We start from the raw sequence: 18,529 nt of genomic DNA, 5'->3' as shown, positions 1-18,529 counted from the left end.
CTGTGGGTGCATCTCCCCTGTGTTGCTCTGCTCGCTGAGCCAAGGGAACAAAACTGGCCAGAACAACCCCTCCTCCATGCTTGGGGCCTGGGGGCATTCCGTGGAGAGGGAGGGGAAGCTGAGAAGAAGGAAGTTGGTTGGTAAGAACCGTGGCCCAGCCAGAGGCCCAGACACTCCCAGGGCAATTCCTGACCCAAAGCCAAACCCGAGGCAAGAGCCTCAGGTGGAGCAGGAGGATGTGTATTCTCCTTCATCACCATCTTCATCCTCATCCATGGGCCTCTTCCACCCACACCCCTGGCTACAAATCTCTGAAACGAATGTTTGTCCAGGCCAGAGAGATGTTCTGCCCAGAGTAAGGTCAGAGCCAGAACCCAGATCTTCTGAAGACTTGTCCATGAAGCTGCCCTTCCTGTCCCTGGAGAAGAGTGACAGCTTGATAGCTCCTTCTCTGTGGGTGTCTCTCTGTCTGTGAGTGAGTGGTTTGGGACCATCTAGGGCTCTGGGTTTGTTTGTTTGTTTGTTTGTTTGTTTGTTTAACCCAGGAGAGGCTGAAAGGTTTTTTTTAAAGCCACCTCAGAGCCCCTGAGTGGCTCAGGAGGTGAAGCATCTGCCTTCTGCTCAGGTCATATCCCTGGATCCTGGGATTGAACCTTGAGTCAGTCCTTGGGCTCCCTGCTCAGTGGGAGAGGGGGCTCTCCCTCTCCCTCTGCCCCTCCCCTACTTGTGCTGTCTTTCTCTCTCAAATAAATAAAATCTTAAAAATTAAAAAAAAACAACCTCAAAAAACAAACAAACAAACAAACAAAAAACAACCTCAAAGAGCCTAAATAACTGGAATGTGAAGCTAGAAGGTCCAAGAGGAAATGAGAGCCTGAAGAGGGAGAAAAAGGAGCCTGGCACAGGGGTCTGGGTGCTGGAGTGGCAGTACGAAGCCCTTTGTAAGACAGAGCGATCCTGGGAGCCTGGTCCAGGAAGTGCCCTTGCAACACTCATTCACTTTGTTTCCCCCTTGAGGCCCCCAAGTCCCCCCACCAGGCTCACTTCCTCCTTGGGCAGTGGGCAAGAAGTCTTCCTCCTGCTTTAAATGGAGCTTTCCGAGGTAAGTCACTTGCTAAGGTCCACACCCAGCTTTGCTGGACCTCAAACCCCTTTTATCCATCCAGGACCAACCAGGCTCCTTTCTGAAAGGGTCGGTCATATTACCTGCCCCCGGGAACCCCTGGATGCTCAGTCAAATGCCTATTCTCCGACGCCTTCCCAGCTAAACAAGAGCCCAGGTGAGCACACACACACAAACCTCATAGGCTGTGGACCGGCTGAGATGCAAGAACCAGCCAGGTGACAGAGTAAAGAGAATGGAGGAGGACTGGTGGTGAGGCTGGAAACACCCAGATAGGAATAAAACGAGGTTAATGAGACGCTGAATCTCAGAGAAATTTCCAAATGAAATAAATTGCATAGCATGTTCTATATTAGAATAGAGCATGATCATTCAATACTAATGATAGCACACTAACAACTTGTTAAATATTCTCGGGCTCTAAGGAATGCTGAGAAGCCAGCCAGGGCTGCAGGAAGTCCGGGTTCATGCTGTTCTTTTCAATTGTAAGTTTCGCCCTTACACACACTCTGCTGCAGCTCTGTTTCCCGTGGCTCAGGGCTCAGCACTACTGGAGGCTTCGTTTTTCGATAGGTCCGGGATCCAAACCCCAGCCTAAGACCAGGAGGCCAGAGAAGGTCCGTGCCCAGCCAGATGCAGGTCTGCCTGGCGCAGGGCTGACAAGAGCAGGACAACGACTTTATCAGGACCTGGGCGGGTCCATGGATCCTGGCCCTGGGTGCATCATGACCTCTCAGAGGCCCGGGATGGGGGATCTTGTTGGCTGGAGTTGGGACCTTGGCTGCACTGTTGGAGATGGTTGCTTCAAGGATGCAGCACCAAGCCTCAAGGAGCAGGGGTGGGGCCACAGAGTGGAGAAAGTAGAAAAGGCCTCCAGAGGCACCCAGAGCAGGAGGAATGAGGCCCGAGCTGGGGGCTGGCCGGGAAGGGCCAAGGCAGCCTGCGGCCCTGGTGATGTATGTCCCCTTCCCTATCCACCCAACGAAAATGAACGAGCTGCCCGCCGGCCCGCCACAGGAAGCGTCCACTGCAACCGCGGCCGAGCTGGGGCGGGGGCCTGTCTGCTCGCGGCCCCTCGGCGCCCGCCCTCCTGCTTCCCCGACAGCTTGCAGCCGAGCGGGGCCCGCGGTCCCCGGGGAGCTGCCCGTCCTCGCTCCCAGCCCGGCCGGCGGCGAGGCCGCTTCCAATCTGCCGGCAGGCACAGGGGGAGAGCGTGGGGAGCCAGGCGTGAGGCCACCGCCAACCTCGCCGGAGCAGGAAGAAAGTTTCTGCTCGCCGGGCCGTGCGGGGCTCCCACCGGCACCCGGTCTCGGGTTTAGGGAGAAGCGGAGGCCTCACGGTTCCACTGCCCGCTCGGCCGCTGAACCTGATGCGGGGCCCGGGTGGTTTTCTGGGGGCCTGTGGGGAAGGGGTCGGCAGCACACAACCTGCCTGGGAAGGCCTGGGCTCCTGGCCTGGAGCTGGCCAAGGGTGCCCAGGGCCTGTGGGGCTGCCTGCAGGTGCACTGGCTTGGCTCTCTCCGCCCTTGGCCACCGCCCTGGGTCGCGATCCCTGGGGCCGCGCCGGGAGGATCTGAGCTGATCCAGGCCGGGCCGCGCTTCAGATCTGCCCGCCGCCCTGGGCCCCACACTGGAGGCTCAGCCCCTGAAAGGCACGGAACTTGAGCACTGTGGCTGGGGGAGTCAGGAGGGTGAGGACGCATGTTATTCTCAATGAAAAGACCGTGTTTCCAGCGCTGCCTTGAAAACATATCCCCGGAGCGAGCGCCGGCTCTGTGCAGAGTAAGAAACCAAGCCATTTGCAGACATCTATACTTGCACTCTCTTTTGCGTCCCTGTTTAGAGATACAAAAACACCCGGTGCCTGGCACACACACCACAGGAGGGGCTGTGGGCTGGGCAGAGGTCTCTGCCTTCTTTGTCCGGTGCGCTGCCTCCCAGGAACCAGTCAGATTTCTCGGGGTCCTCAGTGTCCCCGACACAATCTCCCCTTGTGCTCCACCCTTGCCCCACAATGAGGCCATCGTTGTGCCCGATTCCATTTCAGGGCCCGGCTCCAGGCTTTCTCAAACCCCTTCGTACCCCACAGGGTCTAAAGAGGGCAGACACAGGGCTGCAAGTGTCCTATGTGGGAAACACCTAAAGCCCAACGAAAACACTCCAAAACAATGTCGTTTAAACTAATATCTCTTCCCCCACGACCAGGTCAGGGCTTCTTCACAGACACACACGCTTCTTTCTCAGCTGGGCTTAGTCCCTTTCGCTGGAGGAAGAAGAAAGTGTTGGAGGGTGTGTGTGTGTGGGGGGGGAAGAGATGGAGAAAGTATCTCTGACAGCCCCGCGGACAAATAATTTGAATAACTGTGGAAGAGGTTAGGGAAAACTTTAAAAACCTCCCATCCCGACCCACCGGCAGAGACAGCGGCTCCGGACCCCTCCCCGCTAGCCCGTGCCCCCCTCGGCTAATCACCCTCATTAGGAGCCTCATCACCGGCCTAATGAAAGCAAACCGTGTGGAAATCGCCGGTAAACAGTTGGGTCTGTGCTGTAATTAATTCAGTGTCTCTTTTAATCAAACTGAAAGGGAATCGGGCAGCGGCTTGCGGAGCCGTGACATCACCCCCAAAATCGGCCGGAGCCAATCAGCGTCATCACTCCGGGGACACGTGGGCGAGTCCCCTTTAAAAAAAACACACACAACACAACGAAAAAAAAAAAGAAACAAAAAAAAACCCAGCCCCAAAGTAAAAGTGACACAAGTTCATTTTTTAAAGGAAGGGGGGGAGGCGAAGGCTCGCGCGGAGGACGCGCCGAGAGCTGCGCCCGCGGAGCCGGAGGCGCTGTCCTCGGTGCTGACGGCCCCGGAGCGGCGGGAGCGCGGCCACAGGACCTCCCCGGCCAGGTGCAGCGCCATGCGCCCCGGGCCCCCGCCGCCGCCGCCGCCGCCGCTCTCCGCGGTGCTGACGCCGCCAGGTGCGCTCCGATCCGCCGGCTGGTAGCGCGGCTCGGCCCGCTGCTATCCGCGGTTCTGACCCTGCTGCCCTCGGCCACTGCCAGCCTGGAGGAAGCGTGCGGTTTGGATTCTTTTTTTAAAGCCGTTCTTTATTTAGATTCCAACATCCTCGCATCTCTTCTGTGCCAAAGGGGCGCTCAGGCCGTCCATCTCCCCCTTTGCTCTCCCCAACTTGGCGCACCCTCCCTCCCATTCCTCCCTGACACTCCCACCACCCCCCCTCGGCTCGGCAGCTCGGCGCGATGCTGCAGAAGACGCGCTGAGCCCTTTTGGATCTAATGCGCAGAGGAGGTTGGCCCAGAGCTCCCCGGCTCCCCCAAGGCTGAACTCCATCCAAGGTGCCCGCAGGCTCCCTGCCCGCCTTCCCCATGCCAGCCCGCAGCTAGGGGCAGGGGCAGCGGCGGCTGGGGTTGGGGGTGGGTGGGGAGCTTTTGGGGAGGACAGGTCGCAGCTTGGCTATGGAAGGCTCCAATGGCTTTGGGATCGACTCCATTCTCTCCCACCGCGCGGGCAGCCCCGCCCTTCCCAAGGGGGACCCCTTGCTTGGGGACTGCCGCTCGCCCCTGGAGCTGAGTCCTCGCTCCGAGAGCAGCAGCGACTGCTCTTCACCAGCCTCACCAGGAAGGGACTGTCTGGAGACGGGCACCCCGCGGCCTGGCGGGGCATCAGGCCCAGGTTTGGACTCCCACCTGCAGCCTGGGCAGCTCTCAGCCCCAGCCCAGTCGCGCACCGTGACCTCCTCCTTTCTGATCAGGGACATCCTTGCCGACTGCAAACCACTAGCGGCCTGTGCACCCTACTCTAGCAGCGGGCAGCCGGCCGCCCCTGAGCCTGGGGGCCGTCTTGTGGCCAAGGCTGGGGAGGACTTTAGAGACAAGCTGGACAAAAGTGGCAGTAACGCCTCATCGGACTCTGAGTATAAAGGTAAGAAAACGGGAGAAAACTTGGCAGCAGGGGGGTGGCATGCTACATCTCTAAGAACTGCTGTATTTCTAAAAGCACACAGGGACATGGACATGCTCACTTGGCATTCCCCCGGGGCCTGGGCTGAACCTTTTGGTCTTGTCTCAACCTTTCAGCTGGCCCCGTGGCTATGCCTTTGAGCAACAGAGCCCAGCAGAGAAAGTAGAAGAGGGACACTCTGTTTCCCAGGAGGGATTCCCCAAAATGCAAAAAGCGAACTTTCTAAACTTCACCTGGGACCACTCTTCCAGCATCACTGGTGGGCAGGAGCTGTTTCCTATCAGGCTAATGGTTCTCTGGGAAAAAATCTTGCAGAAGCAATGGAAGATTCCCAAGGGTTCTGCTTGAATGCCCTTTTAGAAGAGTAAAAACCTAGCAGGATATTTCAGACGGAGCCTTAAAAACAGTCAGAATTTTCCCCTTTAATCTGAACTTCCAGGCGGGAAGAGGAATTGAGCTTTCCCTCCCGTTGGGCCCAGTGAGATCTGGGCCCTGGGAATCATGCAAAAGAAAGGCTCACTTCAAAGTAGAAACAGCAGCCGCTGGGGAGCAGGTTCAGAGGTCTGGTCAAGAGGGGAGGACCCTGCACGCACCCAGTGGTTCTCACTGAATTTGATTTCAGGTGCATCGAGCAACCAACTTCAGGCTGTGTATGGGGCCCAGAGACTCCCAAGTGACCCTCCCTGCTTCCCCAATATTGGAGCTGCCGTCCCCTCGTTTGCCTTTCCACCTCTGTGAATCTTTTGTTGATGTCATTCTTTTTCCATCCCGTCTTGATCTGGAAGCTAAGATTGGGATTCAAAGAAGGAAAGAGTCCCTAATTTTCTTTCTCACTCCCAGCCACAACCTTGACTTTAGCTCTTTGGCGAGGCCAGAGGTGCAAAATTCTTTCTAGGAAGAAGTCAAGAGGCAGGAGGGAAAGGAGTCTCGGGCTGGCAAGGGAGAAAGCTCTGTGTCCCCATCCAGCAGAAAACTAGGGGCTGGTAGTAGAGGCTGCTCAGAGCTCTTTCCGTCTTACAATTAATTCTGAGAACCCTTTTCATGAGATAAAACTTCCCTAATAAGGCAACCTCTTTATTGTCTTGGGAGCCCTGCACCTGCTCCACCCTATTTGTACAAAGTCTTCAGAAGAATTTAGGGAAGCTCACTTTAACGTTCTCCTCCCAACCAAGAGTTCATTTGTGGACAGACCCTGACCACAAACCGAAATCCATTTGGGGTCCTGCTCCACATCTCACTGCTCTCCACTTCCCCACACTAGCTACTGAGAGTCTCCTTCAGCCTCACCGGGCCAGCCATGCCTAGAAAAAGGGCCGGTTGGGCTAGAGAAGCCAGGAAGGAGGAGGTCCAGAGGCATGTAGTCCAGCGACCCTTGTCCTGCCCACCCCACCCACCGCCCCCGGCCCGTTTAGAGAGGAAAAGAAAACTTGCCCCGGAGAAAAGATAGGTGTGTGTGGGGGGGCAGTGTAAATATGTATTTATGACATAGTGGCTTGTTATTAATAATTCTCAACGACACCCCAGCATTATGGTTACAGTAAGGGTGAAAATCCCCAATGCTGCTTGCTAACGGCTGGTGCTGGTGGAGGTGAAAGATAGTTTGGCTCTTGTCTCTTTTTATTTCTTTGCCCGTAGGTGGGATTTTGAGGCGCGATTTCGTTTAAGATAATTGGAATATCAATTTTCTTCTCCTGTCCCTGATGATATCTGATCAGGGAGGTGATGAGGGCCGGCTGTCCACATATCACTTAAATAGGTTTGGAGCAGGGGAGGGGGGTGAAGTTCTCCCTACCACCACCACCCCTAGGCACTACTGCCTTTGCACTTACAAAGCTCCCGGGTAAAAGCGGAAACATCCACTGCTGAGACATTGTCTGGAGCGTTTCTCCAACGTGGAGGCCAGTTTTTCAGGGACCGGATTAGGACGCCTTGTTGCAACAGAGACACACTGAGCGAGCCAGCCAGCCAGCCGGCCTGCCGGGGCGGGCATCTCAGCAATTCAACTCCCCATCCACCTTCCGTGCTAAGAATAATTTCTTCCAAGGAGGGTAGAGAGGAAAGGTCAGCCCCATCCCGTTTTTTTGGCATCAAAGGCTCCTCGATCATCACGATCATCACGCTGAAAGAAACCGAAACCAGGCTTTGAAGTAAGGCAGTCTGCGGCTAGGTCCTGCCTACTAGAGCCAGTGTCCGTGGAGAAATCCAGCCAGTGCTTTGCTCGGAGAGGCTGGGTCGGTGGGCCTGGAACTCTGGGGGCATTGAGATGTGGCCTCCAGACCACAGTCTGAGGCCCCACTGGGCTAAGACTGTTTCGGAGGCTGATGCTGAGAGGCACCCAGTGCAGATCCAAAGGGTCCAGCCTGTGCCAAAGAAGGATTAGAGAAAAGCCCAAGTATCCAACCCGTTCCTGACACCACAAACTCAACCCCCCATCTCAGCCTAAGAAGCTAGGGATTTCCATACTCAGTCCAGGCCGGTCCATCAAAAAGCAGGGTTTCCACAATATCAAGTTTGAGGTTTGAATAATTGTTTCCTCATGCTCATGTCAACTTTACTTTCGGGCACAGACAACTCAAATTTTGCCCATCCCAACACCTTCTGAGGCTGACATACCCCAATGTGGCCCCAGCTCGGGGGGGGGGGGGGGGCAGGGAGAGCCTGGGCCAAGAGCCCTGTGGAAACAGGAGGGAAGCATCCGGAGAGGTTTCGGCAGATCAGGCCCTCCCTGCTCCCCGCCTCTGCGCACCCGGTGCCGGGTGCCGGCGCTCTCCCGGCCGAGAACCTCTGCCTTTCCAGTTGAAAAATCTGGCTCCCTAGCGGCTCAATTAACCGGATTATTGTTTCCTACAGAGAGAAATCAACTTGCATTCAGCTGAACCCTGTCACTGCAAACGCCACGCACAATGAAACTCACCATAAAAGAAAATACGGAAACAGAGGGGGAAGCCCCCAGCTCGCACAGCCAGTTTTGGGGACACAGTCTTGTGGGTTGTATCAGCGCGTGAGGGAGAGAAGGAGGGAGATAACTGAGCTTGTTCTATCAAGCGTGCGTTTTCAGTGCAGTCGACCAGGAACGAAGGTGTCTGAGGGGAAAAAGAAGCCGCCCCTGTCGGGTCCATTCTCAAACCTCAGGAGCCCCGATCGGGCGTTGTATTGACAAGGGAATACGGACAACGGGGACAGGCGCACTGGAGGGGCCAACGCTCATGTATTTTCCCTGGCAGCTCGGGCCGGCGGGGGCGGTCGCTAGGGTTAGGCGTTTCTTAGGACAGTGCTTCGCTGCGGGGTGAACAGGTTTTCGCCTCTCCACGCGGGTTTTTCTCCCCACATTCGGGCTCTCAGCTTCCTCCCTGCCGGGTCCGCACGTGGCCAGAAAATCGGGGTGCGGCTGCAGAGCCCAGACCCACACCCCCCAGGCGCGCACCCACGCCGCCCACCTGCCAGAACCCTCCCGCCCCCCCTCCCCAGGCATCTCCGCCCGGTCGCCTGGCGCCGTCTCGGTTACTCCTCCGTTGGTCCCTCCAGGGAGCGCAGCGGAGAGCGAGCGGGTCGCGTCCTCTCGCTTTGGATCATTTGTCCCCGGAGGTACCAGTCCTGCTGCTCCTCCGTGAGGGTTTGGGGAGCCCGGAGGTCCCGCTCTCGGAGCCGCGCTCGAGTGCGGCGGGGCCACGGCGGTCGGGAGCCGCGGTTTCCACCAACGGGCCGGCGGGCCGACGAGGGCCAGGCCGGGGCGGGAGGGCGCGGGCAGGCAGGCGGCGAGGCCGGGCCCTGACGCACCGCTGTGTCTCCGCAGTGAAGGAGGAGGGCGACCGCGAGATCTCCAGCTCCCGGGACAGCCCCCCAGTGCGCCTCAAGAAGCCCCGCAAGGCGCGCACGGCTTTCACTGACCATCAGCTGGCACAGCTGGAGCGCAGCTTCGAGCGGCAGAAGTACCTGAGCGTGCAGGACCGTATGGAGCTCGCAGCTTCGCTCAACCTCACGGACACGCAGGTCAAGACCTGGTACCAGAACCGCAGGTGAGGCCTGGCTGCGGGGTGGGGCGTGCAAAGGGCTCTCCCTCCTGTCCTGACTGCCCCTCCAAGGGACCCACTGGGGCACCGCCTGGTGCTGAGAAGGGCCTGAACCTTCCCTATTCTGTAAAAGTAAGGAAACTCCGGCCTGGGGGTGGGGGTAGGGGGAAGGCCTTACCCAAAGTCCACAGTGAGGGAGAGCCACAGGACTGGGCTCGCTCTCCAGTGCCCAGTCATCCCCCTCAAGGACAGGAGGACAGACACACGGGCCACCAGAGAGGCCCAAGGCCTGCCTGCATCCCAGCCAGGGTCCTACCATCCCCCTCCCTGGGGACTAGCCTTAGCCCCTGTGGGGGCCACTGAGCTCTCCTGGTGGCAGTGCCAGGCCAGGGGTGGGGTGGTGGCCTCCATATCCAGAATGTCTTGGAGGGTGGGAGTTACTACGTGGCAGTCCTGACATGTCTGTGTGAGGCTGGGAGGGCCTGTCCGAGCTCTCCTGGGACTCTTCTGGCCTCCTCAGCCTTTATAGTCCTGAAACCTGAGGAAGGAACAGACCCAGCTCCAGCTCCTTGGGGACAGGGTGATTTGGAAACTGGTGGTGGGCACTGGTCTAGAACCTGCTGCTTCCTCATCTCCCTCCCCAACACAGTCACAGGATGAAATCATTCACACACACATCCACGGTCACACCCACACTTGCAGGCGCACACTCACATTGACACAACTCACACAGTCACACACACCCACACATTCAGTGGAGGCTGGAATGGTGCTTTCCACAAACAAGCCTCAGAACACATCTCCCCATTAATAATAAATACCGATTACTGCTCGGGGCATCAATAATTAAGGCCCGTTACAGTAATTACACAATTATGATGATGATGAATAATTCAGGGAAGGAAACGCAGTTGGTGTGGCTGTGCCTGCCTCGGTGGGACTGTGGTCGGCTGGCCCAGCCTCGCTGGCCAGGTGCACCCAGGGGTCCCAGCTGAAGCTCAGGCAATGAACCAGCAGGGCCTCGACTTCCCTGCCACCCCCAACCCCAGGCGGACACTCAGCTGGTGGTCTCCTAATTCGGGTCCCCACAGGCCTGAGAGCTGGGTGCCCGAGGTATCCGGTGTGGTGGAGAGGGTGTGTGCAGCCAGTACTCATACTCCCCAGTGGCTGACTCTGGCCTGGGCGCTTCCACAGAAATCCCCTGCTGCCAACAGGGGCACCTCACGGTGTTTGCATCCACCAGCTCCACGGTTCAGCTGCCGGTTCAGCTGCCGCGGGGCCCCTTTCCACCACTAGCAGACCAACCTCTTCTACCCCTCAACCCCTTGCCCCCACCATACTCTCCCCGGGGTCCGCCTTCCTAAGTCCCCCCATATCCCTGGCTGGATGTGCCCAGGGGAGCCACAAAACCCAGTTCCAAATGTCCCCCGCGATCCCGGTCCCGGGAGCAGAGTGTGGTGAGGTTGGAACCCCATCTTTGGGGTCAGGAAGCCTGGCTTACAGCCCCGGCTCTGCTTCTTTGGAAACCATCTCGAAAACTGGCCAACGCCTCAGTTTTCTGATCTGTAAAATAGGGATAAATAGCTATGGAAGGCGGGAAGAAGATCACAGGAACAGGTGCATGTGACACCTGAGCACGGTGCCAGGCACTCCGTTATTTATTGACAAATTCGCGTGATCCCTCTCCGCCTCCCTGCAGGCGCTCTGGGCCAAGCACACGAGACCGGTCGGAGGTCTTCGGGTGCCGCAGCCCTGACCCCGCGGTACGCGTTTATTTCGGTCCCTAGGACTAAATGGAAGCGACAGACGGCAGTCGGGTTGGAGCTGCTGGCGGAGGCAGGCAATTACTCAGCGCTCCAGCGGATGTTCCCGTCGCCTTATTTCTACCCGCAGAGTCTAGTTTCCAACCTGGATCCCGGCGCGGCGCTCTACCTGTACCGCGGGCCCAGCGCGCCGCCGCCGGCCCTGCAGAGACCTCTGGTGCCCCGCATCCTCATCCACGGACTCCAGGGCGCCAGCGAGCCGCCCCCGCCGCTGCCCCCGCTGGCCGGCGTCCTCCCGCGCGCCGCGCAGCCTCGGTGAAGCGCCCGCCCGCCTCCCCGGGGCTCTGCGCGGGGCCCCTTCCGCCTGCCCTTCGGGGGGCGCGGGGTGTCAACGCCCCTCCCCGGAGTCCCAGCCAGTGTCCCCCAAGGGCTGTATGCCAAGTCTCCTGAGGCCCGGACCCAGACTGAGTGTCCCTGAGCCCCCTCCGCGTGCGCCGACCTGTCCGCGCCGTCAGGGAGCCACTTCCACCCGCCGGATGTACATACAGGCACCCCCCCTTCCCGGCTCCCCAGGGCGCCCCGGCACCTCCTTGGGAGCAGGTGGGGGCGACCCCGGCTGCACTCTCCCCCTTCCCCTCCGTGCTCCAGCTGTACACCCAGCCCTCTCCCCGCACCCCACAGGCGGAGGGGAGCGTGGAGCCCTCCTCCAGCGCCGGGTGGGGCAGAGCTGTACATAAGGTGTGCAAAGTGTATATGAAGTTATTTATTCGTGACCCATGAGCCCGTGACCGTGTCCGTGAATCAGTGAGTCTGTGGCCTGTGCCCTCTTTCCTCCCAGGCGAGGCAGGAAGGGGTCAAGGGGCTTGCCCACCACCCCGACCCCCAGCCCCCACCTCCAGCCTCCTGCCGGGGGCAGCCAGGCCCTCGGGTTCTCTCTCTTTTTTAAATGTCGAAATAAACTTCTTACAAATGACCACGGGCCTGTCGGCGCGCAGCCCTTCTTTCCCACCCTCCTTAAGATCCATTTCCCTTGCTGGGACTCAGCCTTCTTCCATCCTTAGTAAGGAAATAGATTTTTGTCCACCTTTCTTCCCTGGCACTGTGGTCAGGGGCAGGGGCCCGATCGGGCTTGTTGGGGTCCAGGCGCAGGGCCCCCCACATCCCCGGCCTCGACCTTCCTGTCTCTACAGTGAGGTGAGCCCGTGGCTCCCCACTACCCCGCCACCCCCGCCCCCTTCCCTCTCCATCTGGTTTCTCGCTGCTCACAGCCGGTCCCGGGGGCTGGAGCTGGGGTCAGCGCCTGGGCTCGCTCGGCTGCGGGCCGGGCTGCGGTGCCCTCGCTGAGCCGGCTCATCTGGCCGCAACGAGGGCGCCGGCAGCTGGTGACCGGCTCGCCGGGCGCGGGGCCGACAGATGGGCTCCGAGGCTGTTCCCCCCGCCGGCCCCCTCCGCCCAGCGCCCCGGCCGCGCTCGGGCTCCGGACGCTCACGGGCGCCCAGGCGGCTCCGGCCCGCGCCGCCAGGACCCGACGAGCCTTCGCTGGGAGCCTGTCACCGCATCGGTAACCCCCCAATCCTTCACCTTCTCATTTCCTCCTTTACCCCGGGAGTACAGAGATGAGACCTAGAGGGGAGCGTCTGCCCCCTGCCCCGGCCCCGCGGCTCCGGGCTCCGCGGCTCCGGGCTCTCAGGGGAGAGGGGGGGTGCGGTTTAAGGCCCCAGCCAGACTCCCGGCCTCCAGTTCACAAAGGGCCAAGGTCACCTCCTGAGGCCCTTCCCTCTCAGGGGAGGTGGGCGCAGGTGCTCCCTGCCACACACCACCTGCAGCTCAGACTCTCAGGGCAGAAGACAAGTCTAGGGCTGGGAAGTTTTAGGGCCCGGCAAGCCGAGCCCCCTCCAGTTTAGTGGCAGGATTGCTCTGGGAGAGGGCTGCCTCCTGGGGGAGGGGTGGAGGGCATGTTTAAAGTAGCCCTCCCCAACGGACCCTGCTACTGTTTCCTGCCCCTCCAACGCCCCCAACCCTCCACCCCCTCACACCACCGCTTTTCTTTCCTGGGATGGGTGAGGGTATTATTCTAATTTTGCAAAATGCACAGCAGCTAATTAAGTCAAGGAGCCTCTCGGCTTTTGAGTTCTTTTGCATGTGAATGGGGGTTGGTAAATCCCCAGCTCTGGCTGTGGTGGGGGGCGAGGGGAGACTGTCCCCAACTCAGGGTTAATGAAGTGGGAAAGGAGTCTCTCATAGCCTCCTGCAAACAAAACCCCCCATGCAACAAACCCAGCCCAAATCCTACATGGATTGACTTAAGCCCAGGGGATAAGTGCTTTAAATTAATCTCATTGAATAAGAATGAGACCAAACAAAACTCTTTAAAATCATATTAAAAATCTATCAAAGGACAACTTGCACTGGTGTGCTTTTCATTTTGTGAAAGTGAAGGAGGTAGACCAGAGCAACCACCCTTACATTTACACAGCGGCAGTGTAAACCACAGACACATTCTCAACTATGTAATTGTCCTTGTACCTCAGAGGCGATTTCATATCTTACATTAATGAAGAACAAGGCTTCCCTACAAGTTTATAATTACAATATTTTAAATTGTCCTGCACTTCCCATCTGTAATAATAACTTTACAACCTTTGCAGCGAGGTGGGCTTCTGCTTTCATCCATTTAGAAGGCTAAATTGGCTTCTCTGTTCCCAACCCTGGGGCGGAGTGTGAATGCTTTTTAAAATACAAAGAAAGAATAGATGCAAACCCCCACCCCTCCCCTGCGGGCAGAACAATAGCAGAGACTCCCAGGAGGCATCTCCTATGCTCGTCCAGCGGCCCACCCCAGTCCCTTACAAACCTAGGCTCAACAGGGTAGGGACAGCAAAGTTTAAAGCAAGTTTAGATTCCCCCAGTGAGCCTTGTTACAAGGATTCTGGAAATTTCTGAGGAGTCTAGCTGACTCCAAGGGTGCCCCGCTGCCCCCACACAGGTGTAGGCTCTGCTCTGAGTCTTCCTCATGGTGGGAGCAGATTAAGAGAGAAGGTGAGATGGTCATGCAGGCAATTTTTTAACAACACCCAAGAAGCACCCTTTCCAAGCAGGGCCACTTCTCCAGTAGAAACAGCTTTAAATTTGTATCATGGAAACGATGCTTGGATTCGAATGGCTTTCCCTGGCTTCATGTTGAGGGCAGCAGTGCTAACTAGCGAGGTCACTAGCAGTTTGGGATGCACCTGCCTTAAGGAGCTCTCATTTATTCCCCTCTTCCCTAAATCTCACCTCCCTTCACTACAGGAAAGGTAAAAAAAAAAAAAAAAAAAAAAAAAAATCAAAGGAATCCTCTGGGCTTTGTCAAAATGTCCTTTGCTGAGACCCGGTTGGCTCTTTGCTTCTCCAAGAGTGGAAGATGCTGTGCACACCAGCACTGACTTAATCACTCGACAAGGGCTCTCTGCCCTTCAGTGTGTGGGAACGGGGCCCCTCTGAAGAAGTGCAACCACTAGAAACTGCAAACATGATGTTTTGGATGCAAAACCACCATTCGACAGGCCCGTGAGGGGAGAAAGCTTTAGGTTGCAACACTCCACGAAATGTCCACATTCTCTGTGACTTTTAAATACAGGCGATCAGGCTTGCGACACAGAGAAATAGGTAAGTTTGGGAAATCAGAAAAAGAGGTATGATTAAAAATACACACAAAATTAGACTATGTACAGTGGAATTAGGCCAAAGCTTTGCCTAATTGGTGCCTGAAATGTATAATCTGTCAGGAGCCATAATGGGAGAGAGAGATTTATTTTAAGGTTATTTAAATTTAGATAATATTAACCCTAAATCTGTTAAATCCATGTTTCTTTATTAACTGGGGGTAATAAATTGATTCTGCCTAGAAACAGGTCCACAAAGCATCCATGGCAAGAAACTCTCACCTAAGTGTTAGCAGATAAGGACAAGTCCCACCTCAGAATCACAGTCCTTTACACACACCAAAGGTTCCAGCACTCCTCCCCCAGGAACGCAGAACCCGGACAGGACCGCTTGAGGAATGAGCACATGAGGGGGTCGGGGTTGGGGGGGGTGCGGGGCGGGGGGAAGCAGGGCTTCTTTGATCCTCCCCAATCACTGGCATTAATCCTGTTTCTCACACAGCTGGGTTTTGTCTCTAAAGTTTGTTTTTTTTTTTTTTTTTTTTTTTTTTTTTTTTTTTTTTTTTTTTTTTTTTTTAAGAGTTATTTTTTTTTAGATTTTTATTTATTTTTGATAGTCACACAGAGAGAGAGGCAGAGACATAGGCAGAGGGAGAAGCAGGCTCCGTGCACCGGGAGCCCAATGTGGGATTTGATCCCGGGTCTCCAGGATCGCGCCCTGGGCCAAAGGCAGGCACCAAACCGCTGCGCCACCCAGGGATCCCATGTCTCTAAAGTTTGATGCCTCCTTTTCTCATCCAAATCTTGTGAGCCATTACACACTGCAGTAAAGATGGCAGGATTCCCCAGGTCAGCTTGACATCTGTGGAGGCTTGAGGATGATGATTCTTAATGTCAGAAACTGCACCAAGCATCCCTGCTAATTCCTATGTAACAGCCATCGTAAGGAGGCCCCATCTTCCCTCCTGTGGAGGATCCGTGCTCACTGGGCTCACACTGACCCTCTCCCTGGGTCCTCTGGTGTGGGTGTCAGCTGACTGCCGCTACCCTGGCTACCAGAGAGGGACAGAGGCAAGGACGCCAACCCCTCTGTGGACCCCGCAGATGGCCCACCTTGCAATTCTTACAATCCTCTCCTGGCCACTTAGTTCCAGGATCTGGAGGGTTTTAGTAAAGTGGGGCCCCAGCCCTCGCTGCAGGACCTGGAGGAGGAGGAGGAAGGCAAAGAGAACAGGAGAAGGTGGACAGAACAGAGCACCTGCAGACAGAGAGGTGCTGACCTCTGGCCTGGCTCCTTCCAACCTCTCTAGAGTCTCCAAATCTGACACTTACTGGGAAATTGGTAGGCCCCCTTCAAACCTCCCAAGAATCACAGTGCGAGAGGGGTGGCTGAGGACTGGGCCACACTACAAAGGACCCCAGACCCCAGACTTGACTTGAGGACAAGGTGGGATTTGATGGGAGAAAGCACTCAGGAGACCAGTACCTTTGGACTTCAAAGGCAAATAATGAAAAGGCCACAGTAAAAAAAAAAAAAAAAAAAAAAAAAAAAAAAAAAAGAAGAAGAAGAAAGAAGAAATAAAAAAGGCATCAGTACATCCATCAGCCGTGACAGAAGTTTCCCGTGGACATGAAAAAGGAAGCCACGTTCAGGAATGCAACGTGGGGTTTGGAGCAGCCTGTACACGGGACTGGGAGCCTTCCAACCCACACCCAAAGCTGCTGGTCCTTTTACACAAAGCACTTGCATATCAAGGAAAGAAGCTGATTTTTTTTTTTTTTCTCGCTTTCACACACCGCATCCCAGTTTTTAAAATCCTATTTTACAAAATGCATTGTAGTCCATGTGCTGATACAGGGCAGCTAACGTAAAACTCGGACACTCGTTCAGAACCCTGTCCCGAGGCAGGAAGAGGCCTCCCTGCAGCTGCTTGCTGCACCAGGCCCTCGCCCGAGGTTGAGGGGGCACCATGCAAGCTGCAGGCCACGATGAGTGTGTAGTGCTGGTGAAAGAGTAGAAGTATGAGCTATCTCACAGAAGGTAAGCATTAACTAGTTCGTCTACATGACGCTGACCCCCGCCCTGCTGACATGCTGGGACAAGGGCTGTGGCTTCTCTGGGTCAGGGACATGTATCTACAGGGAAAAGTGGCACCAATATTTCCCACAAGGCTCCTGGCAAGGACGGGCAGTCAGCCCCGGCCTCTGGGGCCTCCAGGATCCCCCCAAGCCCCAGGCCTGTGGAGGCAGAGTTAAAAAAACAACAACAATGCAAACTTTTTTGGGAAGTCTTGTTGAACCCTGATAAGTCCTTTAGGGTTTTTCTGCTTCATGGAAAGTGTTTCTTAGTTTTTCCCACGGCCAAGGCTGGGCACTGGCTACAGACGGCGATGCGTGGCTGGCTGCCGGGCTCTGCATGTTTGTTTTGCTTTTCGACCTTGGCGATGCCGGCCTCCATCCCACTTGAGTATTCGGAACGCAAGATTTCAGCAAGGCGGTGGTGTGTACTGTGGCTCTTCTTATGAAGGTCAGGCCTGAGGAACAGTAACAGCAGAGGGGGGAAAAGAAACTTTATTATTTTTTTCCTTCCCATTGGAAAGAGGCTGAGAGCAGCTGGTTCCAAGACTGTGGAACTGACATTTTTGTATTAACAGAAGCACAATCCCTTCAATAGCGCCTGTTTTGATATTCTATGCACCGGAAGATTAGATACGGCACTGACAGATTTTCATAACGGTGGCAAAATATCATGGCATTTTTAAAAGTGAGGCTTTGTTCTATGTTGTTTTCATGGAAAAAAAAGAACGATACACACTCATACTCTGATGGCAAACGAAGTGTATGATCCAGCTGTTTGCCAAAGGATGGGGGGAAAAACCCGCCTGAAAACTCAACAACATTTCAGCAGTGAGAGCTCACCAGTGGCTTCCTGCAAGCGAGCTCCGTGCAGTTCAAAGCGATTGGCCTCCTCCCGACAACGACGACAAAGAGGCCAAACAGGGAAGGCTGGCATGTCAGTCACAGATACCTCTTCACTGACCGAGGACACTCAAGTAAATATTTCTGACCTCAAAAACCCCAAATCAAGGGTCTGCAGGGGCAGCCGGGTCCGTGTCTGCACAGCAGCCAAAATGGCAGCCCTCAGCTGACCACAGACGTGGGGCAGCTCAAGAGGGGTCTCCCTGCCCCCAACCAACTCAGAAAGTGCCCAAGGCTGAAATGAAAATCAGTCTCCGAAGTTGAATCCTAATAACTATTTTCAAGAGACAGCAGCTTACCATTTGATCGGAAGATCAGAGGGAGATATTTGTAGAAGTTCAATTGTACACAGGAAGAAGGATTATGAAAATGGAAGAGTAAATGTTTCTTAGGACACGATATTAAACCCAAACAACAATCCAGAAACTCATACTGTTATGTGGGCCATTCTCTCAACCTCCCAATGGTGGTGTCCTGGGGTATCATGGTGTCTTGGGGTTCTTACAAAAGGCACATCACCCTCTGTGACTTACAGTTACAACCTTTTCTTTGTAAAAATTAGAGATTGACTGGACTAAAGCTATGCTCAAAATAAACATAATGGAACTCCTTTAAAACTGAACAATTAGCAACAGGACTAACTTATGCTAATAAACAGATGAGGCTCTAGGATTCTGTGACAGCGTCATAAGTAGGCTCTAGGATTCTGTGATGGCATCATAAGTAGGTTAAGGCAACTACACCTAATTATAGGCACACTCCACGAGGTGGGGTTCAAGCAACAGTGCAGCTAAATCCGTGGTACAGTCAGAACATGGTTTCCTACCATGACACACAGGGGGAAATACAGTCACATTTTGTTGGGAAAAAAGAAAATTTAAGGATAATTACGAGCCCATATTTAAGCGTTAGAATTTACCATAAGGGTGCCTGGGTGAGTCAGTGGCAATACTTAGAGAGATTAGGAATATAGAGGGAAGCGCTTTCCGGGTTCCACATAATCTCATATAATCTCTGCTGGATGATGGAGGTGTG

The 18,529-nt window shown here is 55.6% G+C and overlaps 2 protein-coding genes across 4 annotated transcripts in view; one reads left to right on the top strand and one right to left on the bottom strand.

The window, feature by feature from the left end:
• The first annotated feature begins 3,898 nt into the window (after positions 1–3,898).
• On the top strand, positions 3,899–11,850 carry BARHL1 (BarH like homeobox 1). The gene is made up of 3 exons (XM_026009236.2): positions 3,899–5,059; positions 8,892–9,114; positions 10,896–11,850. The coding sequence occupies exons 1-3, from the start codon at positions 4,594–4,596 to the stop codon at positions 11,188–11,190; spliced, it is 984 nt and encodes a 327-aa protein (XP_025865021.1). The 5' UTR covers positions 3,899–4,593; the 3' UTR covers positions 11,191–11,850.
• A 4,416-nt stretch (positions 11,851–16,266) lies between these two features.
• The window catches only part of DDX31 (DEAD-box helicase 31), a 69,674-nt gene continuing 67,411 nt past the window's right edge, over positions 16,267–18,529 (bottom strand). For all 3 annotated transcript variants that reach the window (XR_011999797.1, XM_072748283.1, XM_072748284.1), the window contains exon 20: positions 16,267–17,049. Coding sequence is in view for 2 of the 3 variants with exons in the window: in XM_072748283.1 (XP_072604384.1) it covers positions 16,845–17,049 (205 nt within the window). In the remaining variant the exon portion in view is untranslated. The remainder of the gene's footprint in view (positions 17,050–18,529) is intronic.

Source organism: Vulpes vulpes, chromosome 2 (assembly GCF_048418805.1).
Source record: "Vulpes vulpes isolate BD-2025 chromosome 2, VulVul3, whole genome shotgun sequence".
Classification (NCBI taxonomy): Eukaryota; Metazoa; Chordata; class Mammalia; order Carnivora; family Canidae; genus Vulpes; species Vulpes vulpes.
The sequence above is the reverse complement of the archived record's forward strand: the minus strand, read 5'-3'. Positions and strand labels throughout refer to the sequence as shown.

What these genes read in the sequence shown, in the direction of transcription:
- BARHL1 (XM_026009236.2), top strand. Translation starts at nt 4,594, where the DNA reads ATGGAAGGCTCCAATGGCTTTGGGATCGACTCCATTCTCTCCCACCGC. An exon ending in ATCGGACTCTGAGTATAAAG is followed by an intron (nt 5,060 to 8,891) that starts GTAAGAAAACGG and finishes GTGTCTCCGCAG; the next exon opens with TGAAGGAGGAGGGCGACCGC. An exon ending in ACCTGGTACCAGAACCGCAG is followed by an intron (nt 9,115 to 10,895) that starts GTGAGGCCTGGC and finishes TTCGGTCCCTAG; the next exon opens with GACTAAATGGAAGCGACAGA.